The sequence below is a fragment of the Pholcus phalangioides genome, unplaced genomic scaffold (genome assembly GCF_987345545.1).
Source record: "Pholcus phalangioides strain wild (caught in Gottingen) unplaced genomic scaffold, Ppha-v1.0 ptg000022l_1, whole genome shotgun sequence".
NCBI lineage: Eukaryota > Metazoa > Arthropoda > Arachnida > Araneae > Pholcidae > Pholcus > Pholcus phalangioides.
In genome coordinates this window covers 10,038,074-10,050,289 of record NW_028301615.1, presented here as the reverse complement: position 1 = coordinate 10,050,289, position 12,216 = coordinate 10,038,074, and the positions used below count along the sequence as shown (strand labels likewise).

Below are 12,216 nucleotides of genomic sequence, written 5' to 3'. Positions count from 1 at the left end.
ATTTCGAAAAAATTAAAGCCCGGAATTGGCCAGAATTGACCAATTTCTTTAAATATTGACCCAGCCAGTTCGCGAAGTGACCGGTGATCCCTGGCCAAAGTCCGATAACAAAAGTCATCGTCAAGTTCCGTATTTTTTCATGGTAACGTTAGTTATGGCAACCCATCAAACTGCAGTCACAATGCAATGCGGTAACCACTTTTTTCTCCAAAATTTCGCAGAAAAACTATATGTTTAACATATGAGGTAAAAGTCCGAAAACTAGTAAAACCTAGTTTTTACCGGAAGACCTAGGTTTTACCAAGGTTTTACCATAATGAACAAAATTAAATTATTATTTAATAATCACAATTACTCAATAATTAAAATTAATTAATGACTAACTATTGAATTAATCAACCACCTAGAACTTTTTAGTTCCTGATGCTAACTAAATGATGACAAATTACCATGATTGATTTAAAGTTTGTTCGGAGTAAATCAATCAATTTACTCAGAACAGTTAAATCCCGTTTTTAATGAATAAATTGACCATGAATTGATTGATGGTAATGATGATTATTGATGGTCAGAGTAGTGTAGTTAATTAAAATTAATTAATTATCGCTTGATGAGCATCAGGAGTAAAATAATTCTAATTAATCATTTCTTAATTTGTGTTAGGAAAATTAGTTAATTAATTCAGGAAAAGCAGTTCATTTATTTGTAAATTATTAATTAGTTATAGAGAGAGAGTTATTATAAATAATAATTATTATTAATTAATAAGAGTCAGTTCATGATGGTTAACCGATTCATTAGAAACGGGTGCTTTGACTTGGTAAAAGTCCGAAATAAAAACATTTACAAGCTTATTTCGGGCTTTTACCAACTCGCCTTGGTAAAACCTAGGTCTTATATACCAGTAAATCCTAGGTTTTACCAGTCTCCGGGCTTTTACCGTAACATTTATATAATTATTTTTATTGTTTTTCCCCTGAAATTTCACTTTTTTTCTGTCTCGTCACTAATCCAATATAGCTGCTATATATAGACATGTATCACACGTTGGCACATTAAGCTATGACCAGGGATCTCCGATCACTTCACGAAATTGCCGACCAAAGTCCGAATCATTTCTGCAATTCGGACTTTGTCCAATTCGTGAAGTGGCCGCACTTCGAACTTTGCTAGTAACATAATTATATATAATCGTAATAGCAGAATACTTCGAGATAAGTGGGTATTTATTTCTTTTGCTAAAAAATTTTTGTTGTTCGTCTTCTCTTAAAATGCACACGAGGTAAATTCGACATGAGAGCAAACGGAACTGCAAAAGACAGGTAGGTGTTCTTGGCCAAGAATTGTAAAATTGTAAGTACATGCGACTGTCGTGAATCAAAATCGATGCTTACCATTCTGCCAAGTCATAAAATCTTCGAAGAACGTGATATTTCATGAGACGAGATAGTCGGGCTGCGATAAAAATAACAATAATACTATGATGTGATATTACTATATATAATAATATAATGACTGACATAAAAAAATTGACTAAAAAATATGTACTCAGCAATTCGAAAATATTATACGAGGATAAATCTACCTGCATTGACGGAGAAAAAACACCTCGGAATCCCGAAGGAATCTGAAATGATACGAGATTTCAAAGAACGGAATATTTTATTCTATGAGCAAACACGAGCTTTTCATTTTGTATGAAAATTGCATCATTTGAAATTATGATGCTTTATATTCTTCTTTCTGCTCCCGCCCCCCCCCCCACTTCTTTTTTTTTTTTTTTTAATTAATTACCTGTGCATACACAAATAAAGCATAAAATAAGAATAATCGGCATCAAACAGTTTACCCGGTAAATAAAAGATGATACTATGATACGGAGCAGCAGAAGCCAAGTCCATGGCGAAGTAAGACTGACCGGCGTATTGTAGCCTGATTTTCTTCGGATCGTAAACCTAAAACATGAAGCATGAAATAAAATTCATCGAATAATAAAAATGCGGCATTTTGTTCAGTTTTTTAATTACAATAAGGAAGTCAATTTCTCTTATTATATACATATAGTGTGACCCGATATCATGAACTCCAATTTAACGAATTACTAGATTTCACCTTTTAGAAGGCCCTGTGCGTATATTTACGTTACTCAACTGACATTACTACACTTGTCAATAAGATGAAGTGTCACGTATCACTTTACGGAAGCACTTAATAAAGAAAAACAATGAATAAATTGTTTTCTCATCCAAGCTTACGACTCCACTGCCATTCCTTAAAGGATCCCAAGGGGTTCGTGGATCCTTGGTTAAGAACTACTCACTTAAAGCAAAAAAAGTTTACCTACAGAGAAATTTTTTCGTGCAACACCTTTTAGTAGGGGAGGGAGGTATCGTTATATGGCCATGGACAACTTAAATCACAAAAAAGTTTTAATATGAGAGTGTTTTTCTATGAAAGTGACGCCACAGATTGCCAAATCACTAGGGAATTTAACTTTATTTGGTCGTGTTGCTCTCAAGCAAAAAATGAGTTCCTTATATTTCTCAAGTGAAAGCATTGTATATTTTGGGCTCGTTTCGGCATTGATGCTTCTCAGCAAATCATAAACATTCAATTTTTACTTGTGACATGTTCATGAGGTTTCTATAATTATTAGCAGAATGGCTCAAACGTGCGCATGACTCATACGCGGAGATAGACTTAAAAGTCTGGAGGGGGGCACGATGATGATGATGTCAGTTTATATATACAGATCATGGGCTGAGATACGGGGAGGCATGGGGGCACTGTTCCCCCCAGCGTCAAAGGTGGAGTCGTCTGATCTAATGTATATGCGTATATATGAATTGGCATCATAATCATTGTGCCTCCCCCCCCCCCCACTTCCAGACTTTCAAGTCCATCTCCCCCATGATACAAATACACATTAGATCAGTCGACTTCTTCTTTGACACCTGGGGGGGGAAGCAATGACCCCCAATGCCCCCCCCCCCGTCACCCGTATCACCGTCCATAACATGACTCCCATTTCTTGACGAGCCAAGTAAAGCCTCCGTCCCACAAGAGTGGGCTAGGGGACCATTGGTAAGATAATTAAAGTTAATAAAAGTCTAAAGATAATAAAAGTCTTTGTTGAACATAACCGTAAAAACCACAGCCGGCGTGAAGCAATCCCTACTTGTTCGGTTATTCACAAAGGAAGACGCTCGTTCCGCTGCCTTTGTATTGAAAGCCATAAAAATTATTGCTTCCCCGAGGCCCGAGACGACCGCGAATCCTGACAAAGACTTTTATTATCTTTAACATTTATTTTAAATATACTTTAATTATCTTACCAATGGTCCCCTAGCCCACTCCTGTGGGACGGGGGCATAAGAGCAATTTTTGAGCCCTTGCATTTTTAAGTGAATTAGAATGCGTGTAGAGGAGACATATTGCGGTGTTTAGCAATGATAGAAAAGTAATCTGGCAAACAACAATCGACATTTTTATAATATTGTTCCGCCGAGGCTCGCAGAACTTCTGTCACCAGACTGTCTCGTCGCGCGGATCTCCCGGATTCTTCACCGGGGACTTGAAGATGGGTAAAAACTCACAGGAACGAGGATTTGAGAACAAAGAGACGCCTTTATTTATAGGTCCAGCTGAAACTACAGCAACCTTCCAAACACACGTCTCTCTCTTTTCTCACTTCGAATTCTCCTGTCCGAGTCCTTTCAGAATCTCGTTTTTCTATCCTAACAATCGAATGCCACGCGTACCTTACATGCATTAGCCAGCCTTTTCAAATTCTACCCTTCGTAGCATTGTGCTCCCCTCCTCGACATTTGCTCGTCCTGGGCAATGTAGCCCTCAAATCGGTGAGTCCCCCGTAATTCTTGTGATAATAAGTACGTCTGATGACATGGATCACTTAGGACTTCTCAGTGCCTTTTGAATTCACATCACGACGTTGTTCAGTGTCTTCGTAACACGATAACGTCCTTTCCATAAGGTCTGAAGTTTGAGACAACTTCCTTTCTGGCGTTTCGGATCCCAAAGTCAGACAAGGTAGCCCACCTTAAAGTCGTGAGACGTGGCCTTCGCATCGTAGTGAACTCCCGTCTTCTAGGAGTCGAAGTTGATTCTAGTCCTGGCGATCCGATGCATATTCTCGATGTGCTCTGGCGTTCCCCGACGTACCGTTCCGTAGAAAGAGGAGCATCTGGCAGTCGTGCAAACAGTAGATCACTCAGCAGCCGAAGATCCCGTCCTATGAGCATCTGTGACGGTGAGAATCTGGTGCTCTCGTTGACGGCACTCCTATAAGCCAGCAAGAGCAGCAGTAACTTCGAATCCCAATTTCGTTGGTACTTCGATACGAACAGCGAGAGGTGATCAGGATGGTTCTGTTGAAACTCGACACCATCCCATCGGATTCCGGATGAAGCGGAGTAGAACGTGTCTTCTCCATTCCCAGAAGTTTTCACATCCTGACGAACACCGCGGACGACACCACACTTGTGCCAGCGCCGCCTTGGCCTCCTGATCGGGAAAGGCAAATGCTTCCGGCCAGTTGGAGAAATAGTCCACCACCACAAGTATGTACTTGTTACTATCGTGGGTTTTAGGTAACGGTTCTACGATGCGATGTCCAGGGCAATTTTCTTGAACGGTGCATCAACGTTGTCGCATTGTAGACTGCTTCACCAAACACCAACTCTAGCCATATCGCTATATTGCAATTTACTGCCTTGAATGAGATGGGCTGGAAATGAAGGCGCTATCTATCAGTGCTCGCCTCATTGCTAGCATCTTTTTTATCCTTTTTGGATAATCCTTATTTTTATTTGATAACTAAATGATACCCGGCGACGTTGCTCACCCCGTAAAATATATATATATGTATAGCTTATTAATTATTTCTTAATGAAAAAAATTTCTGCATCAAGTATGAAAAAAGTACTTTTATTTTTAAATATTTTAATTAAAAACTTCAGGCAATCGCTTGTGGATACACGATATTTTTTTGTTTTTCCATCTGGTGTGTAGATGTACAAATTTGTGGAATTACCAACACGCGAACGGGCGACGAAAAGCTGTCCGTGTGAAAAACAGGGCTCAAGTAGATTGATACCTGCCACAGCTAACGACTGGCCTCGCGCTTTGTTGATTGTCATGGCAAAAGTTAAACGAATCGGGAACTGTAATCGCTTGAAAGTGAATGGCATTTCTTCAGTGATAATTGGGATACGTGGAATAAAGACGTCTTCTCCTCCAGCACATCCAGTTAGAATCGTTGCTTCAATGATGTGAATGTGCAATTTCTTCACGCAGAGTCTGTTGCCATTGCAGAGTATCGGTGTTTCCAAATTTCTTCAAAGCATTATAGGTGCTCCGACTTTGAGGGTCATTTTGTGTGGTGGCACTCCCGGAATATCCAAAGAGTTCAGAAATTCTGCAGGATACAGAACTGTCTGTGCTGTGTCTGTGACAGTGTCAACCAATTTGTAAGACGTGGAGTTTCCCGGAATACTTTTTAGGATTTTTTCGTTGATCTTGTTCACAATGTCATTTTTCGGTGCCAGAATCGCTCTCTCACAAAGCCACTCATAGTTTGGGTGATGTTGTTGAATGTTTGGGAAGACTTTGTTTGCAATTTGTTGAACTGAGTTTAACAACTGGCAAAATCCATTTGGAAACGTAATCAGTCCAGTGCTTAGGTCTAAGGGAATTCTCCCATTGCCGAGTTTGATCAACTGATGGGAAAATTATAGCAGTACTAATTCATTTTGAAGTTGATGGATGCAGTTGATCTCGCAAGTTGGTGGATAATGATAATTTTTTAACTTCGTGCCAGAGTGTTGATGATTTGAGGCAAGCATTGAGTTCATCAGCTGGCGTTGAACATTTTTATTCTCAGTTTTGTCGTCGTAGTTGTTGTTCTCTGTTAGTGACGTCATACGTCCAGCTTGTGCAGCGAATATTATTCAAACGCCTTTTAAGCATTGCTTAAATTGAAACTATACCTCTACAATGGGCGGTTGATGAGATAAAGGCCGCATTAGCACTTACAGGATACCCTGTATATAGTCTAGCAAAAATACCCGGCGCTGGCTGGGAGGATTGTAAAAGTGACAAATCATTATAAAGGAATAAACTGTTATGATGGCAGCATTAAAGATGTGACAAGAAAAGTAGTCGGATACCTTAAATTTGTGACAAACCATTGTAAAGGCATATGTCTGAAACGCATTGTCTGAAACGCATTGTTGGAAACCACGGTAACCAAAGTAAACGTTCCGAAAGTAATTGTTGAGGCCCCAAAACCATTGTTGCCCGACAGTTTCTCCGCCCATTTCTGGTATTTGCCTAGCTCTGACGAACTTTTAAAGTAGCCTATCGTTCAAGTCGGGTCCCATTTGGTATATATGCAAAGTTCTGTGACGATCGGCCTAAAACTGTATATTTGTATAAAGAACAGGCATACATACTTTCACATTTATATATTTGATAATTAGATAAATTAATTTGTTATTGTTAACCCCCCCCCCCCCCGTGTGTGAAATTATATTAATTTTTGTTGATCACCTCCTTTGTTGACGGAGGCTAATACACAACGAAAAAGATTTCATAATAGTAAATTTAATTGTTTTCCCCTTTTTATGCCCATTTACCAATCGACTCTGTCTCACTACGTACAGTCCACGCTCCCCACCATGCTGCTGTGAGCCATGTTACACTCACAGAGTAATAATACTATCTTTATAACTTTATATCTTAAGTCTATGGTTACACTCGATCCAGGGTTCTTCCTTCAACGCAGTGGATTTGACATCCTCCTTGACGGCAGCGATGGACTTGTTGACTTCCCACTAGATGTGAGATGATGTCTCGGACGGCAGCGAGGGACGTGTTGACAGTGGCGATATCGTCTTTTGCCTTGACTCTAGTTTGTCCATGCCTGCTTTCATGGCAGCCGGCAGCGGCAACCTCCCTCGCAGCTGCGTTCCCTGACTGGATCCTGTCTTGGATGTCCGCTTTCATCTGAACCATCATCAGCTGTTTGAATTGTTCTTCCGTCTCGTGCTTTTCCATATTTCTTGTCTTCACCATCCAAGTCCTTGAAGCCTTCCACTTCTGACGCCAGTTTTGTTGCGCCGCGGCCGAGTCTCGTAGAATTTCTATCACTAGATAGTGCCATCGCGCGGATCTCTCGGTTTCTTCGCCGGGGACTTAAAGACTCACAGAGGAATGAGAATTTGAGAACAATGAAACGCCTTTATTTGTATCAACTAGAAGTCCTGCTAAAACTACAGCAGTCTTCCAAATGTACGTCTTCTCATTTCGAATTCTACTGTCCCAGTCCATAGAATCTCATTCTTCTATTCGAACAATCGCATGCCACGCGTACCTTACATGCGTTAACCAGCCTTTTCAAAATTTCTTACCTTCGTAACAATATTCAAATCTACGTAAATCATATAAATACAAAGTGGATACTTTGAAGTGCACCATAACGCCTTTTTTTAAATACTGACAAAACATTTTTTTGCCTTGTGATAGGATTCACGTTTGCTTGATATAGCCCCTCAAAATTTTTCTCCTCTGGATATTTCAATGCTTGCCAATTAAACGGTTAATTAGAGAAAATGAAAATAGAAACTTTATTGACGATATGTATTTGGTTGCTTTTTTTGTAGCATCGTGATCATTTTATGTACAGGAGGGCTCAATTGACAGGATCTTAAAAGAATGATAGACCCTAAGGGTGATCATAATCGAATGGTATTTCCTTCCATCTCTCTCTCTCGTTGTGTGTGTGTAGCGCTTTTTGCTGTAATCATACTGTGTGCTGTATCCCTACCACAAAATAGAGATGTAAGTCTGGTCATGAATAATCGATTCTGACGTAGGTTGAGCGGGTTTCGAACTTACAAAACCTTGGGACGTCTCTTGTTACACAAGGCGGATACCTATAGCAGTGATTTCAAAACACTGAGCGGTTGGCGATGGGGGGGGGGGGGGTTCGCGAGATACTCTCCAAAATGACAACGTCCCCAATAAGAAATTCATTCATAAATCGCAACGAAAGTAAAAATACGTCAGAACTAAAAAAATATCTTAACTCAGTTGAACTTTACATACATGCATCATTTTATCAAATTCTACAATAATCAACAGAGATAATATTTATACAGGAGGATTCAGAATGAATCTACACATTTTAAAATACTTTTATATATTTTTGGAAATCAAGCACACACACAGACAGACAGAACGATGAGAATAACTAGGGGGAAATGTCTACTTTTTTTTATCCGTAGATTATGAACAGTTAATAACGCTAGTGTGTCGTTTATGAAGCTCTTTTGATGAAGAAGCGGTCATTGGAAATATTGGGAGGGCTTAAAAGTATCGGGAAAAAGGACAAGGAGTTCAAAAATATTGTGGGAAGTACACTGGGTATTCGGTATAATAGAGAAACGCTTCTGTAGTTGAAAAATAATTTTATGTAATAAAGCAAGGATGGCTGAGCCGCAACCATGAAAATTTTACGAATATTCAAAATAATAAAACAAATCAAAATCTAAACTTATTCTTCCTTCGAAGGAACCCGAAAGTATTTTCGCACTGGCCCCTACGTTCGGTAATGGTCTCCGTGAGTTTAGTTAACAAGTCATTCACCCTGTTCATCATTACGACGCGTAGATACGCATTCCGTCCTAATTTGCGGCTGTGGTGACGACATCGTCCGCAGGATTCAAAGCAAAAAAGCATGTAAGAAATTTGAAATCTCACGATCAAACAATACTGCCATTCCAAGTATTGAAAGAAATAATTTGATTTCATTCATCATTGACTACGGAATTTAGAGCACATTCATTAACAAAAAAATCAGGAATGTCCCGGTACATATGGACTCTCTACGTGGAGGGGATTCGCTGATAAAGTTCTTGCCAAAAGTGGGGAGGGTCGCGTTCCGAAAAGTCCGGCTTCGGGAAACCACGACCTCTCGACCTGGACCTCCGCACTATTTTTTTATTTTTTCGCAAGCATGACAACGACGATGATACTCGCCCGAGGAGCTGTAACGGAACAGTGGCATGCTAGTGAGTAATGAAAGGCCCACGTACCGGTATACCGTCTTGCAAATAGCCTGTTCGAAGTTGCACGACTATATCGATGCAATATATAACGTCGCACAAGGTGTCCAAGTACTCTATGTAAAGCAAAATAGCCTAAAACACCAAAGAAAAAAAGTTAATACAAATCTTCTCACTCATTAAAATTGTTTTTGTATATTTCTAAAAGAAGCTGCGCTAAATGTTGAGATATTAAAAATTACAAATAAAGAAAAGTAAGTGTGACCTGTTCACGAGTCTCTGGAAAGGCAATACGCAGAGCTATCATCCAAGCATTGTATAGGATTGTCGTGGATACCAAACCCTGCAACGAAAACCATGAATTTGAGCAATTGACGCACCTTCGACAGGACAATCTGAGAGGGTTTGTTGTCAATCGCAAAAGAAAAGTAATTAAAAGTTAATTACCATCCAGTAGAAGACAATGGCACTGTCTGGATCGAATACCAGAGTCGGGATCACATTCTCTGTCTTCGTAGATAATTTAGAAAAAAATACAATTTTAAATGACGGTTATTAAGCAGATAAAAATTTCATCAGTGTATTCAGGATTGCAGTAAAACGGTGTTCTGTTAATGGACCGACAAACTTAGAGGTTGTTAGTAGGCATCAAGAGGAACAAAAATTGCAATACAACATTTTGATGTCGCAAACCACGTTGAGAAGGTGAAAATCGCATGCGGGTTTCGACGTCACGTTGGAACGACAAAAAGTAATTAATAGCTACAAAAAGATTTATTTGATTAATTATTACAAGAGTTGTTGGAAGTGGCGGCCGTTGACGTTATTGCACAGTCTACAACGACGTAGAAACGATTCCCGGACGCGCTCGTAGATACCAGGTATGTTCTTTATGTCTGCCGCAGCGGCGGCAATTCGCGTCGGTGTGTCCACAGGCATCGCATAAACGAGTGATTTAGGGTGATCCCGTAGGAAAAAGTGACACGGGTTGAGATCCGGCGAACATGGAAGCCAAGCAATGGGCCCCGCGCGTCCAATCCACCTCCTTGGGTATGTAACATCGAGGTGGGCACCATCATGCATGAACCACATGCCTCGCTGCACTGCGGCCGGCACACTTTTGCAGCAATCCCGGGAGGACGTGTTGCAGGAAAACAAGGTACGTTGCTTCATTCAACGTTTGGGCAGCAAGTACGCAATAGGGCTAATTTACGTCGTCCGGAGCAAGTGATCCTACCCCAGCGCATGCTTATCCCGACGCTGCTTACAGCAGATATGGTGAGAAAACCTACGAACGCATTCAGCGATCAACTGACACCCACTTTTCGTCTCTGGACTGAGAGCCTGTATACGTTTTTCGCGATTTTCTACCTCTCAACGTTGTTTACGACACCGTGTTCAATTGTAATTTTTGTTCCTCTTGATGTCTACTAACATCCCTCTGAGTTTGTCGGTCCATTAACAGAACACCTGGTATACAGCCTAGGATTCAATTATTCATACGTCTTTCAATCGAACTTGAATGAAAGCATATTGTGTGCGTGAGTGCGTGCGCGCGTGTTTAATTAATTTTTTTTGACATTTGATTATTACCTGGGAGTCCCCTCTTCGCAAAACAGAAGCAGCCGTAGTGGTGGAATGAACCCTCCATGGATGGGGTTGTTTTGTTCCAAACGAGGTTTCAGATGTCGTGGAATTGGATTCGATTTGAGTTCCTCCGCTGTTACCAGAAATAAAAAAAAGCAACTGTTTTATTATCAAATTCTTTTTTTTTTCTAATTTTCAATGAATGTTTTAAAAATTCATTTATTAAATAGCTCGATGGCAAACCCGGAGAAAGTGGCTTCATCGCGCTACGTTCCTCAAGGATCTATGATGCTGTCGGGATGGCCGCAACTAGGGGCAGTAAGGAGGGCCTGGTGACCAGGGCGCTGGACCAGGAAGTGCGCCAAATTTCGTTGTTCATTCAGAACTGCTAGTTTGAAGCACCAGAATGAACACTTGACGCGGGTGATATAGTAAAGTTTTGATTCTAGTCACGGCCTTGCCTAAATTGTCAGATACACCTGGATAATTTGCTCGTATGCATTTTTGAAATGCATGCACCCATTTTGGTTTGAATGTTTCTAAAGTATTTTCACGTTAATTGTACACAACACACTGATTTTATTTTTATTTCGTTATGCAGTCGATGAAAAATGGCCTCAAGATCGGAGATCTATAATAATTTTTTTTCTTGAATAGTCAAAGTTATTGCAAATTTCATCAGCAGTTTTCGAACCATGACGTAGAATCTTAAAGAGAGAGGAGGAAAAACTTTTTTTTACAATTTTCTGCGTTAGTGGATTCTACAGGTGTATTTGCTTCAAGTTACGTATAAGTGGATGCACTCGAATTAGTGGATCTCGAAATTAGGGAATTGAAAGAAAAGCACTGACCTCCCACCATCAGTAGCCGAACTCATAATTTCGTGTATGCTTTGCTAAATGCGAACTCTCACTTGAATTCCATACAATTACTACGTCTTGCTTCCATCAACTATGTTGTTACTTCCGGAAATGGAAAAATAAAAAATACTCAATAAAAAAAGAAAAATAGCAGCCAATATACAATATGTATTTCAAAACAACGCCTCAGATAAATTAACAGTAAATCACGTAATAATCACTTGAATCATAGAGACGAGATTAAGAAAAAGAAAAGTTCTAAGATTAAGATTTTATTTATTCAATCAAACCACAGACGGAAAGTCTTCGATCATTCTCAAAAACACTAGCACGATTAACCCCCCCTAATGAGAAATATTTCTTTGCTTTTCGACTGAAACTTTTTGGTGAAAATATCCATTATAAATACGGAATAAATGAAAAAAAATCATAAATTTATTCCAACTTGACCTTGAAAATCAGTCCATGGCAGGCTAGTTAGCCGCTGTACGGTAATGCGGGCATCGTGCTGGACTCGCATCGCGAGGATCCAAGTTCGAACCCGTTGACGCACAGTGGTCGCCTGAAGTTGGTTTTCTGCCAACTTCGAGACGTGGATGCTAGCTAGTCTCTCATTTAAAAAAAAGATCGTGTTGTATATTACCAGCAGGTAAATATACAACACGATACTCACATTACATGAA

The 12,216-nt window shown here is 39.9% G+C and overlaps 1 protein-coding gene across 1 annotated transcript in view; it reads right to left on the bottom strand.

The window, feature by feature from the left end:
* The window catches only part of LOC149069446 (uncharacterized), a 70,907-nt gene extending 59,276 nt beyond the window's left edge, over positions 1-11,631 (bottom strand). The window contains exons 1-9 of the mRNA XM_089250063.1: positions 11,525-11,631; positions 10,680-10,806; positions 9,534-9,596; positions 9,352-9,429; positions 9,125-9,221; positions 6,776-7,214; positions 3,981-4,524; positions 1,850-1,955; positions 1,395-1,455 (exon numbers count right to left, since the gene is read on the bottom strand). Coding sequence (XP_089106189.1) covers positions 1,395-1,455; positions 1,850-1,955; positions 3,981-4,524; positions 6,776-7,214; positions 9,125-9,221; positions 9,352-9,429; positions 9,534-9,596; positions 10,680-10,806; positions 11,525-11,550 — 1,541 coding nt within the window. The 5' untranslated portion in view covers positions 11,551-11,631. The remainder of the gene's footprint in view (positions 1-1,394; positions 1,456-1,849; positions 1,956-3,980; positions 4,525-6,775; positions 7,215-9,124; positions 9,222-9,351; positions 9,430-9,533; positions 9,597-10,679; positions 10,807-11,524) is intronic.
* Positions 11,632-12,216: the final 585 nt, after the last annotated feature.